This window comes from Heteronotia binoei, chromosome 15 (assembly GCF_032191835.1).
Source record: "Heteronotia binoei isolate CCM8104 ecotype False Entrance Well chromosome 15, APGP_CSIRO_Hbin_v1, whole genome shotgun sequence".
Taxonomy (NCBI): Eukaryota; Metazoa; Chordata; class Lepidosauria; order Squamata; family Gekkonidae; genus Heteronotia; species Heteronotia binoei.
This window is the reverse complement of record NC_083237.1, coordinates 576,628-596,333: the sequence shown is the minus strand read 5'-3', so window position 1 is coordinate 596,333 and position 19,706 is coordinate 576,628. Positions and strand designations below refer to the sequence as shown.

The following is a 19,706-nucleotide window of genomic DNA, read 5'->3' as shown; positions in this document are numbered from 1 at the left end:
CCTGCATTGTGCAGGGGTCAGACTAGATGGCCCTGGAGGTCCCTTCCATCTCTGATTCTATGAGATCAGTTCCCCTGATGGCAACGGCTGCTTTGGAGGGTAGGCTCTGTGGCCTTGTGCCCCACTGTGGGGGGTTTTTCCCTCCTCAGATCATGTGCTGACCAGGAATTCCCCAACTGGGGGCTGGGGGCCCTACGGTGTGTGTGTGTGTGTGTGGAGGCTGAGGTGGAGGTGTGCGTGCACAAGATGGTTGTCCTTTAATCAGCGCCTCCTCTTCTGGGTGGGTTGTATTTACAATCACAAGGACAAAAGACATTTGTGACCACAGAACTTTCCAAAGGACCTGCTTCTTGGCTGGCAAAGTCCTGTGAGGAGGCAGGGGGGGGGGGGGTTGTCCTCGCTCTGTTTGCTGGGCTCAGGGACACGGCCTGACTTAGCCGCTGCTGCGGGGACTGAAAAGGTGTGACGCAACCCACCTCTGTTGCAGGAATGTCACAAGCCCCACTTCCTTCTTGGCACGATGGCTCCTTGAAGCCCAGAATCTTTTCCTTCCCAGTTTTGCTGCTGGTATCTTCTGGGGACTGAGATATGTTTTGTGCACCTGGCTAAGTCATGAAAGCCCCTCCTTTCCTAGCCTGGAAGCTGCCACCAGATCCCTTCCTGCTTAGGACCCCCCCCCAGAAGTGCATGAAGGGATGGTGAGGGGGACAGAAGGGTTGTTGGGGGAGGCCAGGCCTTTGGGGAAGGAAGGGGTGACCCTCAAGGGTGCTTCTCTTGCCCTTTGCCAACAGATCCCCCCCAGCTCCAGCTCTTTGGTGGGGTGGGAGGTGCAGAAGGAACCCCCAGATGCCGGAACGCCTTTCCCCGGGCTGAGGCTCAGCTTTCAGGCTGCTCTTTTGTTTGTGGCCCAACTCGGCTAATCCCAACCAGCCCAACCGGCCTGGCAGCACCCAAGGGGGCCTCCGCTCGAGCCCTACGCCGTCCCCCAGGAGGCCAATCCCTGTGGGGTGGGGCGTGCCCCAGATGCCCTGTGCGGGCAGGGCATAAAAGCCCCAAGCCTGCCGTGCCCGGGCAGTGTGTCGCTGGGTGAGGGGCATGGCAGGGTGGAAGGCTCTCGTGGCCTTGGTGGCTTTGCTCTCGGGGGCCCTGGCAGAGGGGAGAGGGGCCCAGGAATACCACTCCCTCATCCAGGTGCCCAACGGCGGCCCCTGGGGTGCTTGGGCCTGGCAGGACATGTGCCCCGAAGGGACCTACGCAACGGGCTTCAGCCTCAAGGTAACCCTCTTGCTGCTGAGGGGGATTCAGGGGGCAGGCGGGGATGCTCGCTCTCCACACAAGGCAGGCCGAGGAAAGGAAGGAGTGCTGCCACCACCGCAGCCCAGGGCCTCCATCACTGGAGGGGGGCGTTCTTCTGACCGGCATCACAGCTGGCCTGGCCTCGCCATGCAGGAGCAGCCAGTGGCCCCTTGCAAAGACCCTCTCCCCACCTCCAGCGAAGGGAGGAGGGCCCAGAGGCCAGGATCGATCCAGGGCTCCCCTTCGCCTCTAGCAGTGGCCGTGAGCCCCCCACACCCACCCCGGTGCTGGAGACAGCCGGAGTCCAGCAGAGGGCAGCAGGGCTTTTGGCCCTAGACTCTGGCGGTCTCTGCGCTCCTTCCCTCCATGAGCCTGCATCCAGGAGGCCAGCTGCAAGCCCCGGGATCTTGGCAACTGCTCGGATGGGAGACCTCCTTGGAGTACCAGAGCTGGGAGAGTTGGGCAGGCTGTATTCAGCCACCTCTCAGGCCAGTAGGGGTCAGTCACTAGAGGTCACATGACTTCCACATTCACAGAGAGAGAGAGAAAAGGTGGGTCTGCTAGTTCTGAAGGGGGGCTTGCCTTGGAGGGAGGGGGCAGAGAGGAGCCTTTGAGGGAGGGGGCAGGCCAGCAAACAATACCCTGGAGTAGCTCTTCCCTCCCCCATCCCCCTTTGTGCACGGACACAGAGGGTTCCGGCCTGCCTCCTCAGTCCCTGGGGCCATCAGTCCCGTCCCCTCCTGGAGGCTGCGTCTGGCATCTCTCCCTCCTCTCCCTGCCCACCCACCCCAGGCCGTGGGGCAGCGGGCAGCATCCCTGACCGAAAACACCCCGAGGATGCAGGCAATGGATGTCGTCTTCCTGTGTCCCACGCAGCCCTCTTTCTTCCTGCACAGGTGGAAGCCTATCAGGGCCTTGCCAACGATGACACCGGGCTGAATGGGATCCGGCTGCACTGCACCCGGGGGGGGCCGCGGGGACAAGCACGAAGTCCACACCGTGGAATCCCAGAGTGGCATGTGAGAACCTCACTTTGTGGTGCCTCAGGGAGGGGTTTGCAGAATTGCTGGGGAGGGGGCTGGCTGCCACCACTCCCCCGTCCTGGCTGCTAGATGTGGGGAGAAGGGAGCCTCTGCTGGGGGTGGGGTTGGTGCCACTGTCTCCCCCTCCATCCATCTTGATGGGTCCAGATAGCCAGAAGCCCCCCTGTCCAGTCTCAGGGGTCCCAAGGCCTTCCTTGCTTTGGCTCGCCAAGTCATAGAATCATAGAATTGGAAGGGACCTCCAGGGTCATCTAATCCAGCCCCTGCACAATGCAGGAAACTCACAAACACCTCCCCCTACATTCACACGATCTTCATTGCTGTCAGATGGCCCTCTAGAATCTGTTGAAAAACCTCGAGGAAGGACAGCCCACCACCTCCCGAGGAGGAAGCCTGTTCCACTGAGAAACAGCTCTAATGGTCAGGAAGTTCTTCTTAATAGAATCCTAGAGTTGGAAGGGATCTCTAGGGTCATCTAGTCCAACCCCCTCCACAATGCAGGAAACTCACAAATCCCTCTCCCAGGGTCTTCTCCACACATCTGAAAGCGGCTTTCAGGAAGCTCTACCTTGGCTGGATCTCCATGGCCCTAAGCACTGCCCTGTATTGAAAATGTCCCAGAGGCAGTCCCTGACCTCTGCCAAAGCTATCTGCCCCCCCACCCCGAGGCCAGCCCACCTCTTGCTGGCCTCTCCATGCTTTCTTGTCTCCCTGCATGTCTGCCGCATGCAACACCATGGAGAGATCAAGTGGGGGCCACAACAGCCACCCCAAAAGGCCGTCTCCAAGGCCCCTCCCCCAGTCGCTTCCGGCAGCAACGCAGCAGCCATTCCACAGTGTTTAAATGAAACTAAGTCCTCAGGGCCAGATGAATTGCATCCAAGGGTCCTAAAAGAGCTTGCGGATGTAATTTCTGAGCCTCTGGCTATTTTTTTTTTTAATTCTTGGAGAACAGAAGAGGTGCCGGAAGATTGGAGGTGGGCGAATGTTATCCCCATCTTCAAGAAAGGGAAAAAAGAGGATCCGGGTAACTACCGACCTGTCAGCTTGACGTCTATACTTAGAAAAGTTTTAGAAGAAATCATCAAACAGTCGGTCCTGGAACATTTAGAAAGAATGGAATTGATTACTAAGAGCCAGCATGGTTTTCTCAAGAACAAGTCCTGTCAGACTAACCTGATCTCTTTTTTTGAGAAACTGACTACCTTGCTGGATCAGGGGAATGCTGTAGACATTGTTTATCTTGATTTCAGCAAGTCTTTTGATAAGGTTCCACATACTATCCTTGTTGACAAGTTGGTAAAATGTGGTTTGGATACTGTTACCGTTAGGTGGATCTGTAACTGGTTGACAGATCGCACCCAAAGAGCGCTTGTGAATGGTTCCTCATCTTCTTGACAAGTGGAGTGCCTCAAGGATCTGTCCTGGGACCTGTTTTGTTCAACATCTTTATCAATGATTTGGATGAAGGAATAGAGGGAATGCTTATTAAATTTGCTGATGATACTAAATTGGGAGGGGTTGCAAACACAGAAGATGATAGAAACAGGATGACCTTGAGAGGTTGGAAAACTGGGCTAAACCAATAAAATGAATTTTAACAGGGATAAATGTAAAGTTTTGCATTTAGGTAGGAAAAATCCAATGCATTGTTATAGAATGGGGGAGACTTGTCTTAGCAGTAGTAAATGCGAAAAGGATCTAGGGATCTTAGTGGATCATATGCTGAACATGTGTCAACAGTGTGATGCGGTGGCTAAAAAGGCAAATGCAATTTGGGGCTGTATCAACAGAAGTCTAGTGTCCAGATCACACAAAGTGATGGTATCGCTTTACTCTGCCCTGGTAAGACCTCATCTGGAGTCTGATGTTCAGTTTTGGGCACCACATTTTAAGAAGGATACAGACAAACTGGAACGGGTCCAGAGGAGGGCGACGAAGATGGTGAGGGGTCTGGAGACCAAGTCCTATGAGGAAAGGTTGAAGGAGCTGGGGATGTTTAGCCTGGAGAGGAGGCAGCTGAGAGGTGATAGGATCACCATCTTCAAGTCCTTGAAGGGCTGTCCTAGAGAGGATGGTGTGGGATTGTTTTCTGTGGCCCCAGAAGGTAGGACCAGAACCAATGGGATGAAATTAAATCAAAAGTTTCCGGCTCAACATTAGGAAGAACTTCCTGACCATTAGAGCAGTTTCTCAGTGGAACAGGCTTCCTTGGGAGGTGGTGGGCTCTCCTTCCTTGGAGGTTTTTAAATAGAGGCTAGAGGGCCATCTGACAGTGATGAAGATCCTGTGAATTTGGGGTAGGTATTTGTGAGTTTCCTGCCTTGTGCAGGGGGTTGGACTAGATTACCCTAGAGGTCCCTTCCAATGCTATGATTCTATGAAAAGGATTGTCTGCCCAAGGCATGGGCAAAATATCCCCCACCCTGCAATGTAGCCTCCTCCTGTTTTCTATGTGGGAATGAGGAAGGGTTCTGTTCCTCCCCCCCCCCCCATCTAGTCCTTAATAGCCCTGTCTTGACAGCAGCAGCAGGAGGAGAAATGGGCTGAGTCCTCTCCCCCCCCCCCGGGGGCACCTGGAGGACCAAGGCAAGAGCTTGCTGGGTGGGCACCTCCGCAGACCTCGGAGGAAGGGAGGGGGGCCACGAGGAACGCCTTGAACAAACGTGATTGGTCCCCCAGGTGCCCCTCGACTCAGTCATCGCTCTGCTGATTCAGACCCACCTGGTGTGACCCACTCTGTGAAATGACCACCCCCTCCCTGCCCTCCCCTCCTCGTCCCCCTCCAGCCTCATTTTGTGCTTCCTCCTCCTGCCCATTTCTGCTCCTGAGTCCCACACGAGCTGGTGAGCACTGCTGGAGTACGGGCTGCCCCTGCAACAGCGGGAGTGAGGGTGGATGGGAGGGCAGGGCATGCCACCAGCTAGCCTCCCCCCTCTGCACTGCGTCCTCACTCTCTGTCATCAGCCAGCCTCCCTTCCCCTCTCTCCTTCTAGGTGGGGGAAGTGGTCGGAGCCCGTCTGGTGCCCCTCCGGCGGGTATCTGCAGAGATTCTGCTTGCGAGTGGAGAAGATGCGAGGTGGAATACAGGACAACATGGGAGCCACCAACATCCGCTTTGCTTGCTCGGGTGGGCAGAACCTGGAGGGCCCGGGCTTGTCCTGGGGGGAGTATGGAGCATGGAGCCCCCTCTGCCCGAAGGGGTTGTGTGGAATCCAGACCAAGATGGAGATGCCACGCGGGGCCCTGAGGGATGACACAGCTCTCAATGATGTCCGCCTCTTTTGCTGCAACCACTGAGCCCACCTAGAGGGAAGAAGCCCCCCCCCACCCCTGGGGGACATTCCATATGGGTTTGCCCCCCCCTCCTGTCCTGAAGGGCCTTGAAGCCACCACCCTGGCCGAGGGCCCCTTCTCCAGCTCCAACAGCCGACCCCCCCCCCCAGGACCCCCTGCTCACCTGAGAACCTGTGCTGAGAGTGCCTCTGAGCATGCACAGAGTGTTTGCCCAGATCTTGCTAGGGCTCATCTCGGAATGAGCTGCCTCAGAGCACGTGTAGAGAGTCTTCTTGTCCACCGTACAGCCATTCCCCATTGCAGCCATGTCTCTGTTAATTCACCCTGATGTGCCCCCTCCCACTTTGCAGTCTCCACTTACAGCTTCAGAGTGTGCCCTCAGAAGACTCTGCCCCCCCCAACTGCTGTCATCTTAGGCCCTGGCGCAGGGGTAGGAAAGGCCTTTTCCCACACGGCCAGGTTCCCCCTCCCCAATTCCAGAGCGGATTTCAGTCCCCACCCCACAGCTCTCCCCCAGGACCTCCCCCCCCCACCCCCGCAGTCTCCAGGCTCTGACATCACAACCAGAGAGGTTTATTTCTGTCCCGGATGGACTGTCCAATAAAGAAGCCCTCATGCAAAGTGCGCCGCAGCTGTCCAGTGGGGAGGGAGGGGGAGGGGGCAGGAGTGTTTGCCGTTGTGTGCTGCAGTCTCACAGCCCTTCGCCCTGCCAGAGAAAACCACAGCAGCCATCAGGATGCAGAACTCACCGTTATTGGGAGAGGGGGGACCTTGTGGCCCCCCCCCGGCAGGTGTCAGCCCCGCCCCCCCAGGAGTTGCTTTGGAGTCACAGAATGTTCACAAACATCAGAGCGGAACACACTGAGCAAACCTTTCAGGTGTGGTGAAGGAAGTGAAAGGGCTGGCGGGGGGTGGGGGTGGTGGTGGTGGGATTTCTAGGCAAGAGGCCTCCAGACCCTCCCTCCTGTCCTGCTGCCCCCCTCTGGATCTTCCTCTAGCCTGAGGCGAGGAATCCCTTCCCAGTGGTTGCAATCTAGGTGGCTGCCTAGGGTGCCAGCCTTCTAGGGGTGCTAAATTGGCTTGGTGACATTATCTGTGTGTGTGTGTGTCTGCGGGGGGGAGGGGGTGCCAGAAGTCAGCCGTGCCTGGGGTGCCAGACTGCTCCCCCCCATTCTGGGAGCTGGCCCTCTTCAGTCCCTCTTACCCCGCGGTCAGCTGCTTTGCGGCAGTCCCCGCACACGGTGCCCAGGAGGCCGTTCACCACTTGGATCCCGCACAGCAGCACCTCCAGGGCGCCCAGCGCCAGCAGGATGGAGAAGAGCACCACGTTCCAGAGCACCACGTTGGGGGGGTTCACGCACTGCTCCCACAGGGTCTGGTTGCTCAGGTAGCTCACACTGGCGGGGTGGGGGGAGAGGAGGAGGGATGCTGAGATCGGGGGGGGGGGCTGCACCAATCTCCCCCTCCCGCTGCGCCACCGCCCCCCTCACCTGAGGTCCTGGAAGGGCGCCCTCCACTCGCCGTCCGCCGTCTCGCACCAGGGCCCCTTGGCCAGGCCGCTCGACGCCACCGACAGGCAGTAGAGCCCCCCCAGCGCCCCGAAGGCCGAACAGAAGACCGAGTTCAGCATCTGCAGCCCGCAAGGCAAGGCTAGGAGACGGCGCTCGTTCGCTCCCACCCGCCCCAAAGAGGCCCGCCGGCCTGGCCTGAGCCGAGCCAGACTCGACGGCCCAAGGAGGAAGGCGGAGGGACGCACGACGTGTCTGCGGGGGGGGGGGGGGGAGGCGAGAGTCCCTCGGAGCTCCCGGGGAGCCGGCCGGGCCCCCTGCTGCCCCCTCCCGACCCCACCGCCCGGGGGGGGGCCCGGGGGTGCTGCGTAGAGGCCGGGCCGGGCAGGCCGTCCGTCGAGGGCCCTTGCCTTGCCAACCCAGCGCCCGCGTCCCCCGGGGCTGCCCCCTCCCTCCCTCTTCAGCAGCCCCCCCCCACTTAGGGGGAAGGCCGCCTGCAAGGGCCACCGCAGCCATTCGCGGGTCACTGCCCTCCCCGCCGGCGAGACGCCTACCCGGCATCGGTTCCCGCAACAGCCGTAGCCGCAGCAGCCCTTCCCTCCGGCGCGCACCACCGAGCAGCCGGTGCAGAGGACCTGCCAGGCGAGGGGGAGAGAGAGGGTCAGGCGCCCCCCCTCAGCGCAGCCCCTGCAGGAGCCCCCGTTCACCCACTGCCAGAGGGCGCCCCACGGCTCTCGGCCTCCAGGGGGGACCTGGAGATCTCCCGGAACCTGAGAGCCCTTCCCCTGCAGGAGAAAACGCAGCTTTGCGGGGGGGGGGGCTTTGTGGCCTTACCTGATCCCGCCCCGGCCCGCCCCCTCCCCAAGCCCTGCCCCCCATCCCGGAAGCGGCAACCCTTGAGGGGGGGCCCCAGGAAGGTTCCGCTGCCCTCCCCGCCCCCCCCCGGCCGCATGACGATAAATTGAAGCCTCTTATCTTGGGGGGCGGCGGTTGGGGGGGCTGAGTTGGCTCAAAGTCCACCGGGAGGAGGGCAGGCGGAGGGAGCCTGGGCGGGGCCCTCCAGAGCTGCCCCCCCAGCAGCAGGGGCCCTGCCAGATCGGTGGGTTTCATCCTCCCCCCACCCTCGGTCAAGCGAACCTATTTGTCACGCCTCCGGGTGTAAGGGACCACTGGTGGGGTTGCCACCTGGAGGCGGAGAGACTCTGGGAGATTTGGGGGCGGAACCTGGGGAGGAGTCCAAAGCACCAGTTTCCTCCAGGAGACGGCCTCTCGAGCCTGGAGAGAAGCTGTCCTTCCAGGGGATCCCAAAGTCCATCCCCCCCACCCCCACCCGGGGGGCTGGCATCCCCAGAGCCCCTGCCCCAGACTCTCAGGCCTGGCCTGGTCGCAGAGACGCCCCACGGAACAAGCCGGGCAGAATCCAGGTCTCCAGGAAGCCAGTCTGCCCCCTCCCCCCCCCACAGGTGTTGGCGCCTTCCTTTGGGGTCTGGAAATCCAAGGACCCCCCCCCCCATGAGCCACCCCCTCCAGCGTGGCAGGGAAAAGGTGCCCGAGGGAGGGAGGGAGGGAGCAGCCGGGGCGGGGAGGGACTCACCATCAGGCCCCCGCCCAGGAGCCCCCCCAGCAGCCAGACTTGCCAGGTGATGCGGCCGGCCGGCCAGTGGCTCTCTCCGTTGGGGAACATCAGCAGGACATTGGCCACGATGCAGGCGAAGGCCATGGCCAGCAGGGAGAGGCCGAGCAGACGGGAGCACTTGCCCGTGCACATGGCGGGCGGCAGTGGCAGAGTGGGCAGCAGGAGGACAGTGGCGCGGAGGGAGGCCTGGGCGTGGGTGTTGGTTCACAGCAGATAAGGCGGGCAAAGGGCTGGAAGAGCTGCCACCTCCTCCTCTATCCCTGCCTTCGCCTCTCCCTCCGCCGGGCCAGAGCAGCTCCTGGGGGAGAGGCACCAAGGCCTGTCCCAGCCGGGGCCCCACAGGACGTTCCAGTGGCCAGGAGTCCCACAGCCCTTCCCCTCCCCTCCCTCCTGGCGGGGACCACAAGGTGTTCTGCAGGGGGAGTAGGAGCCACAGGGGGGGGGGTTGTGTGGGGAGGTCGTTGTGAGTTTCCTGCCTTGTGCAGGGGGTTGGACTAGATGGCCCTGGAGGTCTTTTGCAACTCCAGGATTCTGTGATCCATCTCCTCTGCAGGGCTGTTGTGAGCAAGGCAGCTGCCTGAATGCAAAGGACAGGAGGCTGTACAAAGCTAAGGCACTGGGGGTGGGGGATGCTCTGTGTGGAGCCCCAGCCTGTCCAGCCTCACCCGCCTGAGCAGCCCCCCTTGGCAGGTGTGTTCGGTGCCCTCTAGTCACTCCCAAAGTCGAGCTCCCCTCTCCTCTCTTCCTGCTCCAAGTGCTGCCTTTCCAAGCAGGAGGCTCTGGTCTTTGCAGAACAAAAAGGGGAAAAAGAAAACACCTGGGCGGCTTTTGCTTTTTAAGGGAGCTTTCTCTTCCCCCTGAAGCCCCTCCCCCAGCTGCTGGCTGAGCTGATGTGCTCCCCCCCCCCCAATACCTGCAGGGCCACTTTGGAGAGAGGATGGGGAAGTCCCAGAGTAAAGACACCCCCCCCACACACACACACTGAGCTCCCTCTCCTGGCCAAACTCTGTCCTCTGCAGACACCACCTCCCTCCACATAGAATCATAGTTGGAAGGGACCTCCAAGTCATCTAGTCTAGCCCCCTGCACAGATTTCACAAATACCTCCCCACCCCCACTAACACCTGCTCCTTGCTCAAAAGATGGCGGGGGGGGGGGGGACACCTCCAGGATCCCAGGCCAAACGGCCTGGAGAAAAGTGGAGATTGGCATTTCCCTGGGCATGGAAGAAAGGCCACGAGAACTAAGCCCTGATACAGGCCTTCCCTCTCATTATCTGCCTAATTCACAGGATCTTCATCACTGTCAGAGGGCCATCTAGCCTCTGTTGAAAAACCTCCAAGGAAGGAGAGCCCACCACCTCCCAAGGAAGCCTGTTCCACTGAGGAACCGCTCTAACGGTCAGGAAGTTCTTCCTAATGTTGAGCCGGAAGCTCTTCTGATTTAATTTCAACCCGTTGGTTCTGGTCCTACTTTTCAGGGCCACAGAAAACAATTCCACACCATCCTCTATAGGACAGCCCTTCAAGTCCTTGAAGATGGTGATCGTATCACCTCTCAGCCGCCTCCTCTCCAGGCTAAACATGCCCAGCTCCTTCAACCTTTCCTCATAGGACTTGGTCTCCAGACCCTCACCATCTTTGTCGCCCTCCTCTGGACCCGTTCCAGCTTGTCTAGATCCTTCTTAAAATGTGGTACCCAAAACTGAACACCAGACTCCAGGCGAGGTCTTCCCAGAGCAATCATGTGTCTATATGGAGTTCTTGCCTGGCTCATTGGTGCCTGACGGGCTGAGCTCGGGGACTCGGGAACAGTGGGCAAGAGGATCCAAACCCCTGCTGCCCTGCTCCAATCATGGCCCTCTTGCTGGTTTGAATGGTCCAATAGGACGCTAGTGCGGGAACCTGGAATGTATATGTAGTTGGCCCAGGAGTTGGTCTTTGAGTGCAGCCCTATCTGATGCTGTTCACTACCACCTGGCCTCATCACTGCGTGGAACCCTCTATAATATATTATAGCTGTCCATGGCCACTGCCAGGTTTGGGGGCTCAGAAGGACACAAGGAGACTGTGGGAGGTCCCCTCCTTTATTTCTTCTCCCTCCCCACAAGCATCATTTGCGCCGGCGCCCTCCAGTGCGGGCCTGCCTCTTCTCCTTGCGCCGGCTACGTGTGGGTTCCGGGTTGCCATTGGCTGGCAGAGGCGGGGAAGGCGGGGCAGGAGTCTGGCGGTGGTTGGTGGTGGCCGCCTTGTAGATCAGGTGGAAGATGAAGGCATTGGCGTACCTGGTGAGGAAAGGTCAGAGGTCAAAGGGGCAAAAGAAGAGATTGGATTTATACCCCACCCTTCACCACTCGAAGGAGGCTCAGAGCGGCTTCCAGTCTCCTGTCCCTTCCCCTCCCCACAACAGACACCTTGTGAGGTGGGTGGGGCTGAGAAAACTCTGACAGAAACTGCTCTTGAGAGAACAACTCTGAGAGAGTTATGACTGCCCCAAGGTCACTTCAGCAGCTTCATGTGAAGGAGTGGGGAATTGAACCTGGTTCTCCCAGATTAGAGTCTGCAAAAATGTAACCACTTCACCAGACAGGTAGGTGTAGATGGGGGAATTGGTTGGAGAGAGGGAGGCTTATGCTTAGCCCCCCCCATCAGTTGTCCGGCATCAACCAAGTGTGGGTCAGTGGTCCCCCATGTCAGCCCACCCACAGTGGGCAGGTGCAGCCCAAGGAGAAGATCCCCTTTGGGGAGAGAGAGGTAAGTTTGGCACCCACCAGGGCATGGCGTTGTCGATGCCAGCTTGGCGAAAGGGTGAGCGGAAGGGGTTCATGTGGGCGGGGCTGGCAGTGCCCCCCGTTGCCATGGAGACAGCTGCCTCATCCACAGCACAGCTGTATTCGCTGCATTCGGTGAAGTAGGCCGGGACCCGAAGGGACTGCGGGCAGAGACAGAAAAGGGGGCAGAGGTGGAGAGAAGCCCAGAGCCCCTCTGGGAGAGGCATCTCTTGCTGGCCCATCTCAAAGTGGGGCCCCAGCCAGAGGGGTACATATCATTGTGGGGCCCAGACATCACGGGGCCCCTTTGCTCGTGGGTCTGGGTGTGAAAGAGGACCAGGCCAGATCACATCCGGCAGAAACACCCATGACCCCCCTCCAGAGTTCCCATGGGAAATTCAGGTTTTCAAATTGTGAATTGAAACCTCAGTGTGGACAAACGCCCCTTGCTACAAATATGCCCCCTCTGGAATCGTGCGAAGACTGGACGGCCTGATGGTTTGGATAACAGTGCTGGGCTTCACCGTTCCACCTGGGGAAATGTTGCGGTTGAGGCCAGCATATCTCTTTGGACAAACACTCAAGGTAAAATTTCTTCCTTCCTTCATCTTATTCAAAGTTTGCTTTTCTTGCTTAGACTCCAGCTCGATTGCACAGATGGAGACCGTACTGTTGACAGAACGGGCCATTCCCATGAACAATGCAATGGGATTTGTTGAATCAACCAGAAATCTAAGAGCAGGCGAGGCAGGTGACTCAAAATCCCATCCTAAGATCCTGGTGTCATCCAGCTACACACAGTAGTTGAGACCACAGTCCCTAATCATCTATCCAAGAAGCTTTGTGAATCATTTAGAAACTGCAACCAAATCATTCAGTGCAGTGGAAAAGGCTTCCTCCTGGGGAGGTGGTGGGCTCTCCTTCCTTGGAGGCTTTTAAGCAGAGGCTGGATGGCCCTCTGACAGCAATGAGGATCCTGTGAATTTAGGGGGAGGTGTTTGTGAGTTTCCTGCATTGTGCAGGGGGTTGGACTAGATGACCCTAGAGGTCCCTTCCAACTCTATGATTCTATTAGGAAGAACTTCCTGACCATTAGAGCAGTTCCTCAGTGGAACAGGCTTCCTTGGGAGGTGGTGGGCTCTCCTTCCTTGGAGGTTTTTAAGCAGATGCTGGATGGCCACCTGACAGCAATGAGGATCCTGTGAATTCAGGCAGGAAGGGCTGCATGAGGGCTTAGTTCTTTCATACCCAGGGAAATGCTGATTGCCACTTTGGGGTCAGTTTCTCTCCAGGCCAGTTTGCAGGGTGGTGGGGGATTGCTTGGCCATCGCCTGGGGCAGGGGGTCACTGGGTGTGTGTGTGTTGGGGGTGGCGGGAGAGGTGTTTGTGAAGTTCCTGCCTTGTGCAGGGGGTTGGAGTAGATGGCCCAACTCTAGGATTCCGTGACTCTCTTGCTGTTGTAGAAAAGTGCCCTTGAATCATTCAGTTCCACAGAGTTTGTGGGAAGCTTGAGGGGGGGGGGGACAGAAGGCAGGCAGGAGTGCAGGCAGTGGCTGACTGGGCTGGCAGAAGCCCTTTCCTTCAGAATGCCAGGTCTGGGGGGGGGTCCCCCCATGGAAGGGGATTCATTTGAGGGGACAGTCTTGGGGGGGGGGGAGGAGACTTACCTGGAGTCGAGGCAGAGAACTCAGCCAAGTCTCTTTGAGGGCAAAGCCAGAGTTGAACCCTGGGCGGGGAGAGGGGCCTGAGGTCAGGGCCAGCCTGGGCCTCTCCTCTCCTCTCCTCTCCTCCCCCCTCCCCGCCCAGGAGCTCCAGCCCCCCCTCCCGGGGAAGCCACGTCCAGCCTCCGCTCACCGATGACCAGGTCGGGCTTGGGGGCCTGCAGGAGGTGGTAGGGGCGGGCACTGAAGCCCAGCTGCAGCTCCCGGCGGCCCCCTTTGGATCTGGCCGCTCCCCCAGCCTGCACCGAGACGCCCTGGTCCTCCTGCGGGGAGAGAAGCGCATGGAGTGAGTGGTCTCAGGAGGGAGGCAGACTGCGGAGAGCGGGTCCGAAACCCGGGGGAGGGACTGGGGGGCACAAGGGCCAGAGAGCCCAGCCCCCTCCCCCCCACAGCAGAGAGCAGGCGGGGCGGGGCGCCGAGGGGAGGCCGCCTTCTCTGCCTTCCTTTGCAGCCAGCAAGGAGGGGGGGGGGACTCACGTCTCTTTGCAGAAGGAACTGCTGGCCGTCGAGCTCGGGGGGCAGGGCGCCCCCCACAAAGAGCAGCTCCAGGGAGACGTGAGGCAGGAGGACCGACAGCTCCTGCGGGGGGAGGCGGAGGTCAGGCCCAGCGCCGAGGCTGGCACCGGTGGGGCGGAGCCCTGTCAGAAGTCGCAGCAGCGGCAGTCCCAGAGCTCCCGGCCCTCTCCCGGGTGAGCGGGCGGGGGGTTGGGAACGGGCTCTTTGCACCCCCGTTTGCCCCTCCCCATCTGCGCAGAGGGCCTGGGCGGGAGGGGCCACTGCCTGCGGTGCGGGCGCCCCTTCCCCGGGGAAAGCGCCGGAGGCCCAGCTGCCCCCCCGCCAGGACCCACCCAGAAGACCATGAGGACGCCGAACTCCCTGCCCGCCTCGACCACGTGGATGCGGAGCGACTGCTTGTTCAGGATGTTCAGCTCTGGAACTGAAAGCAGCGGGACTGGCTGGCTGCGCCCCCTCCGGGAGAAGGAAGAAGCCTGCTGCCCCCTCCGCCCCCCCGCGCGGGCTGGGGGGGGCTTCCTCCTGTCGCATCTGGAAGACCAGCCAAGCTTGTGGGGGGCGAGGGGGGGGTCCCCTCTGCGGCCTTCTGGAGGGAAAGTGGTGAAGTGCGCAGACTCTTATGTGGGACATCTGGGTTTGATTCCCCCCTCCTCCACTTGCACCTGCTGGAATGGCCTTGGGTCAGCCATAGCTCTGGCAGAGGTTGTCCTTGAAAAGGCAGCTGCTGGGAGAGCCCTCTCAGCCCCACCCACCTCACAGGGTGTCTGTTGTGGGGGAGGAAGGGAAAGGAGATTGTGAGCTGCTCTGAGACACTGGGTGCGGGGCGGGGGGGTGCACATCCAGCACTCTTATCAGGACTCCCTCTGGCTCCTCCCCCCCACCCCCGTCTCTGGCTCCGGCTGGGCGGCCAGGAGGCCTGGAGACCCTTCCTGTCTGGGGGGGCCCCCTGCCTCCTCCCGGGGTACTCACAGTGCTGGGGGGCCAGCTGGGTGATGATGTAGTAGGCGGTCAGGGGGTAGCTGAGGAGGACGGCCAGGGGGGCCCCCAGGGGCAGGCCCCGCCACTGGTAGTATTCTTTCCAGGAGCCTGTGGTTGCGGAGGGGGGGGAGAGCCGGGGGGGTCAGCGACCGGGCTGCCTCCCCCCGTCAGCAGCCACTGCCCCCTTCCTTGTCAGCCCGACTCACCGAAGAAGGTCCGTGGGGCTGGGGGCTCCGAGGGGGCGGGGGGCAGAGCTGTCCCTCCTTCTGGCCGCAGGCCCTCAAAGGGGTTCCCTGTGAGAAGAGCCGGGTCAGCTCTTGAGAGCCCTGGGAGAGGCAGCAGCCCCTGGGACTGGGCCGGGGGGGGGGGGGCTGTGGAGTGGAGCCCTTTGGGGAGGGCATGAGCCCCCAGAAGCGGCAGCCGTCCTTTGCTCCATCTCTGCCCTACTTGAGGAGGGGGCTCTCCCAAGCCCTCCCCCATTCGCTCTCCTCTCACCACTGTGCAGGAAGGTCAGGGGCTCCTCAGCCCCACTGCTGCCCCCCAGCAGCCCCACGCCGTAGTCAGGCGCCCGGACCAGCATGCTCTCCCCGGCCCAGTATCCTCGGGTCAGGCCCCGGGCAGACAGGAAGCCTTCCTTGTTGAAATTCTCACTGGTCACCTCTGCACAGGGGAGGGGAGAGGGAGAGGTGAGTCCCATCCCCCCCTGCTTCCCACCCAGTCTCATTCATGGCCCTCTGGCTGCCCCCCTTGCAGCAGCCAGGCCAGGTTCTTCCGCGCCCGGCAGGACTCCTCACCTGTGGTGAAGGTGAAGGGCAGGTTGGCGAGCTCCGGGGCGTGGCTCATATACCTGGCCATGCGCTGGCACCAGAACTGGTGGCCGATGTCCTCAGGGCTGCGACTCCAGTCCAGCTTGCGGCACCGTTCGGAGCAGTAGAGGACGGCCTGGCAGTGCTGGCTGCGGGGGGGGGGGCACCGGAGAGAGAGAGAGAAGCACGTGGGGGTGGAGCGGTCTGGGCTTCCCCAACCCCCCTTCTGTGCCCCCCCAGGCTGAGGCGAGGGAGCAGGCAGGGGGGCCAGCTCTGGGTGGGGAAATACCTGGAGACTTTGGGGGTGGAGCCTGACCTGGGTGGGGCCTTCAAAAGTGGCCCTTTTCTGCAGGGGAGCTGCTCTCTGTTGCCTGGGGGGCTCCAGCCACCCCCTGGAAGTCGGCCCCCGAGAAAGAGCGTGCCCCGGGAGTGCAAGAACGCCCCACGAAATCTCAGGGCTGCTCCTCCCTGGCATGTGGGTGGGCAAAGCGGGCCGTGCCAGACTCGCCCAGCCCTGCGCCAGCCCCTCCTGTGGCCAAAGGGACCTGCTCACCATGCGGTGACTTGGCCCTCGAAGCTGTGCCGCTTGCAGACGTGGCAGGCTCGCACGCGCGTGGTGGGGAAGGTGAAGGTGGGCTTCGGCCCCTGGCCCGTTTTCACTCCCAGCCGAGAGAGCTGCGGCTCCAGGGCCCTGCAAGAGGAGGAGGAAAAGGGCCAGGAGGGGCCCATCCTGTCCTGAGGCTCAGCACCCGCGTGGTGGGGAAGGAGAAGGTGGGCTTCGGCCCCCAGCCCCGCAGCGGCCCCTGGCCCGTTTTCACTTTCACAAAAGCCTAGACCCAGAGTTAAACTTGGCTGGTCTGAACGGTGCCCCCAGTAGCTCAAAGACAGGCGTGTGAGGGGGCTCGATGACCCAGGAGCTGAAGTGCCCCAGGCAGAGATGGCCTTTAGAGAGAGGGGCTTAGGGTCTCCAGGGCACCTCCCTGTGGGGAGGCAGCCAGCCCCTGAATCCCAGGGCCATCAAGCCACGGCTTCAATTGGCCCTCCAGAGGAACGGATTGGCTACCGTGTGAGGGAGGAGGGTGCTGGGCACGATGGCCCCTCCCAGGTCTGGTCCAGCAGGGCTCATGCACAAAACGGGAGAGAGCATGAACAGGAGGCAAAAAACGACCCCTCCTTGTCTCCTGCCCCCCAAAAGGCCCTTTGTGCGTTTGTGCCATGGAAGGTGGTGCTTGGGAGAGGAAGGGAAATGGTGGGCCCCTCCCCAAAACAGCAGGTTGCAGGCACTGTGCCCCCCCTCTCTGGAGCAGAGAAAGCAGCGGATAGGACCAGGCCTGCAGTTTCAGCCCAAGAAGCCTTCAGAGCTGCCTCCAGCTGGGCTCTTGCTCTGCCCTGCTCCCCACCCTCCAGCAGGGCTCCCTCCTCACCTGTGCAGGGCGGGGTCTCCCACAGTGAGCGCCTTGGGTCGGCGGGGCTCCCCAGCCCCCAGGGGGCAGGCCATGCTGTGGCAGAGGAGAGCGACAGCGCGGGCCTCTAGGGGCTCCCGCCCAGAGGCCCCCGATGGGCCCCCCAGCAAGAAGTCGAAGCCCAGGATGGTGCTGTGCTCGTCCGTCAGGAGCAAGAGGTGGTCGACGCGCCAGAGGGGCTGGGCTGCAGGGGGAGGAGAGAGGCAGGGACGGGGCAGGTGTGCATACAGGTTGGCTGCCACAGGGCGCGTGCCTCCAGTGGGGCACGTTGAGAGCGGAGCCTCCGTCCCCGGATCACTGACCTGCCTCCGAGGGTGCGGCCTCCTCTTCCTCCTCCTCCTCCCCGGTGCTCACGAAGGTGATGAAGCGATCCAGATCCCTCAGGCCCAGCGCCTCCTCGCTGTAGAAGCGGCTCCCCACCTGCTGCTCGGGGTCGGGGATGGTGAAGGCCAGGGTGCGGTTGGCCAGCACGTGCAAGACCCACAGGGCCGGATCCGGAGGCAGGCGCCGGAGGGAGGCTTCCTGTCGCTTGCGCCTCTCGCTGCCCCCGCGGCCGGCCGAGTCCAGCAGGAAGCGCCGATACCAGCCAAAGAGCAGCTCTGCAAAGTCCAGGATCTCTGCCCGGTAGCCCGTGACAAACTCCATATCTGGGGAGGGACCGCCGGGGCCAGGCCGTGAGAGGCAGCCCGGCCCCCTGGGGCTCACCCCAGAGGCTCTCTCCAGGGCTGCCCCGGAGGGTAAGACCCCACTCCTCAGAGCATGTACAGAGAACAGGGCAGCTCCCGCAGCCCCAGGCCACCCCCAGCGGCTCCCACCTCCCTTGGCTGGACTGAAGGAGACGACTGGAGCCTCTTGCCACCAACCTCGACTGCCCCATTGGAGCCCCAAACCCCCAGGGCTGCCCCCTCCGTGCCTCCCCACCAACCCGCCTCCCCCCCACACATGGCAACCGAACTGAGTGACCATGGGGGGCCCCAGACTGGCAGTGAAGGAGACGGGGGGAGGAGAGGAGAGCTAGCGGGCCCCAATCCAGTGGGGGTCTTCAGCAAGTGGCTTGCAGCAGCCAGCAAGGGGTGTGTGTGTGTGGGGAGCATAATGGGAAGCCTGCCTTGAGAGCAGAAGGGGCCCTTTTCCTCAGGGAAGGTTTCTAGCCCCTCCCTGGCCCCTGACCAAGCAGCCCCTCCCACATCTGGCTCAGGGGGGGTTGAAGGTCAGGCCCACCCCACCCTGGCCAGCCATGCCACCCCCCCAGACCCCGGGGGGGTCCCAGAAGAAGTGTCCCCCAGCCCCCCCCCCGCCTTCTGCCAGCTCTGGTGCCCCCAACTACCTGAAGCGAGTCCTGCTTTTGAAGGTAAATAGCCAGGGTCGCCCTGGTTGCCCTGTGACATCACGGGGTTCCGGAACCGGGGGCTGGCAGGCAAATGGCCTGGCAGTGCCCTCCCCTGCTCCCTGGACCCTCCCTGGCCCCCCCATCAGCCTCGGCAGGCGGAGGTAGTCTGGGGCTCTGGGACAGGAGGCAAATCATCAAGTACGCCCACCCCCCACCCCGCCATGGCCAGGGCAGTTCCAGACAGGACAATTCTCTGAAAGAAGTGTTCTCTCTCTCACACACACACAAACACACCCACGGCCAGTTTCCACGCCCGGCCAAGAGAGGCCAGAGCTGCCCAGCCGGCCGGGGTCAGGGGCTGTGGACTCTTCGGCAGGGGTCTCCTCCTGCAGGGAAAGGCCTCCCCTCCGGCCCCCCTCCCACCAGGGGCTCAACAGCTCCTCAGCTGTGTCCTGCCAGTAAGAAAGCGAATGCCTCTGAGCAGAGCACACCCAGAGGGCCTGCTGCGGACTCCTGAGTAATCCCAAATGCTCCTTACTGGGAGAGGGCCCCTCCTTAGTGAGATTTGGCTCCTGGGCTGAATTCCAGCTTCCCCTTCCTCCTCCCCTGCCTAGAAGGACAGAACCACAGAGCTGGAAGGGGCCATCGAGGCCATCTAGTCCAGCCCCCAGCTCAAGGTACGATCAGCCTAGAGGCACATCCCTGATCAGTGTTTGTCCAGCCGCCCTTGAAGACTGCTGTTGGGGGGGGGGGGGAGCTCACCACAGCTGATTCCACGGTTGAACAACTCTGACTGTAAAATGTTTTCCCTCGTATCCAGGCTGTACCTTCCAGCCCTTCACTTAAACCCATGATGGTGAGTCCTCTCCTCTGCTCCCCACAGGAACAGCTCCCTGCCCTCCTCTAAGGAGCAGCCCTCCAAAGACTTCCAGAGAGCAATCCTGCCCCCCCCGCCTCCTCTTCTGCAGACTGAACCTTCCCAAGTTCCCCTCCCCCCGTGCCTTTCCTCCTTGCAGGGCTTCCTGGTCTCCAGGCCCCTGAGCATCCTTTTTGCCCTCCTCTGCACCCACTCCACTCTATCCGCATCCTTCTTGAAGGGAGGCCTCCAGAACTCCACACAGGACTCCAGATACAGCCTGACCAATGCTGGGTACAGTGGGAGTAGGACCTCTTGCATTTTGGATGTTATAAGAACATAAGAGAAGCCCTGTTGGATCAGGCCAATGGCCCCTCCAGTCCAACACTCTGTGTCTCATAAGAACATAAGAGAAGCCCGGTTGGATCAGGCCAATGGCCCATCCAGTCCAACACTCTGTGTCTCATAAGAACATAAGAGAAGCCGGTT

At 61.2% G+C, this 19,706-nt stretch overlaps 3 protein-coding genes across 3 annotated transcripts; 1 reads left to right on the top strand and 2 right to left on the bottom strand.

The window, feature by feature from the left end:
• Window positions 1-1,137: 1,137 nt before the first annotated feature.
• VMO1 (vitelline membrane outer layer 1 homolog) lies at window positions 1,138-5,640 on the top strand. The gene is given in 4 exon segments (XM_060256024.1): window positions 1,138-1,275; window positions 2,193-2,261; window positions 2,263-2,315; window positions 5,336-5,640. Coding segments are annotated over 4 exon segments (468 nt in total). The 5' UTR covers window positions 1,138-1,233; the 3' UTR covers window position 5,640.
• Window positions 5,641-6,193: 553 nt separating this feature from the next.
• Window positions 6,194-8,948, bottom strand: TM4SF5 (transmembrane 4 L six family member 5). Its single transcript, XM_060255624.1, has 5 exons — window positions 8,739-8,948; window positions 7,699-7,779; window positions 7,127-7,266; window positions 6,841-7,033; window positions 6,194-6,342 (listed from the first exon to the last, which is right to left on the bottom strand). Exons 1-5 carry the CDS (start codon window positions 8,910-8,912, stop codon window positions 6,328-6,330), a joined length of 603 nt encoding a protein of 200 aa, XP_060111607.1. The 5' UTR covers window positions 8,913-8,948; the 3' UTR covers window positions 6,194-6,327.
• Window positions 8,949-10,852: 1,904 nt separating this feature from the next.
• Window positions 10,853-18,445, bottom strand: ZMYND15 (zinc finger MYND-type containing 15). Its single transcript, XM_060256469.1, has 14 exons — window positions 18,359-18,445; window positions 17,334-17,678; window positions 16,993-17,215; window positions 16,122-16,259; window positions 15,557-15,717; window positions 15,258-15,422; window positions 14,969-15,055; window positions 14,754-14,870; window positions 14,120-14,208; window positions 13,749-13,850; window positions 13,405-13,534; window positions 13,218-13,276; window positions 11,551-11,711; window positions 10,853-11,064 (listed from the first exon to the last, which is right to left on the bottom strand). Exons 1-14 carry the CDS (start codon window positions 18,417-18,419, stop codon window positions 10,893-10,895), a joined length of 2,010 nt encoding a protein of 669 aa, XP_060112452.1. The 5' UTR covers window positions 18,420-18,445; the 3' UTR covers window positions 10,853-10,892.
• Between the last annotated feature and the right edge of the window lie 1,261 nt (window positions 18,446-19,706).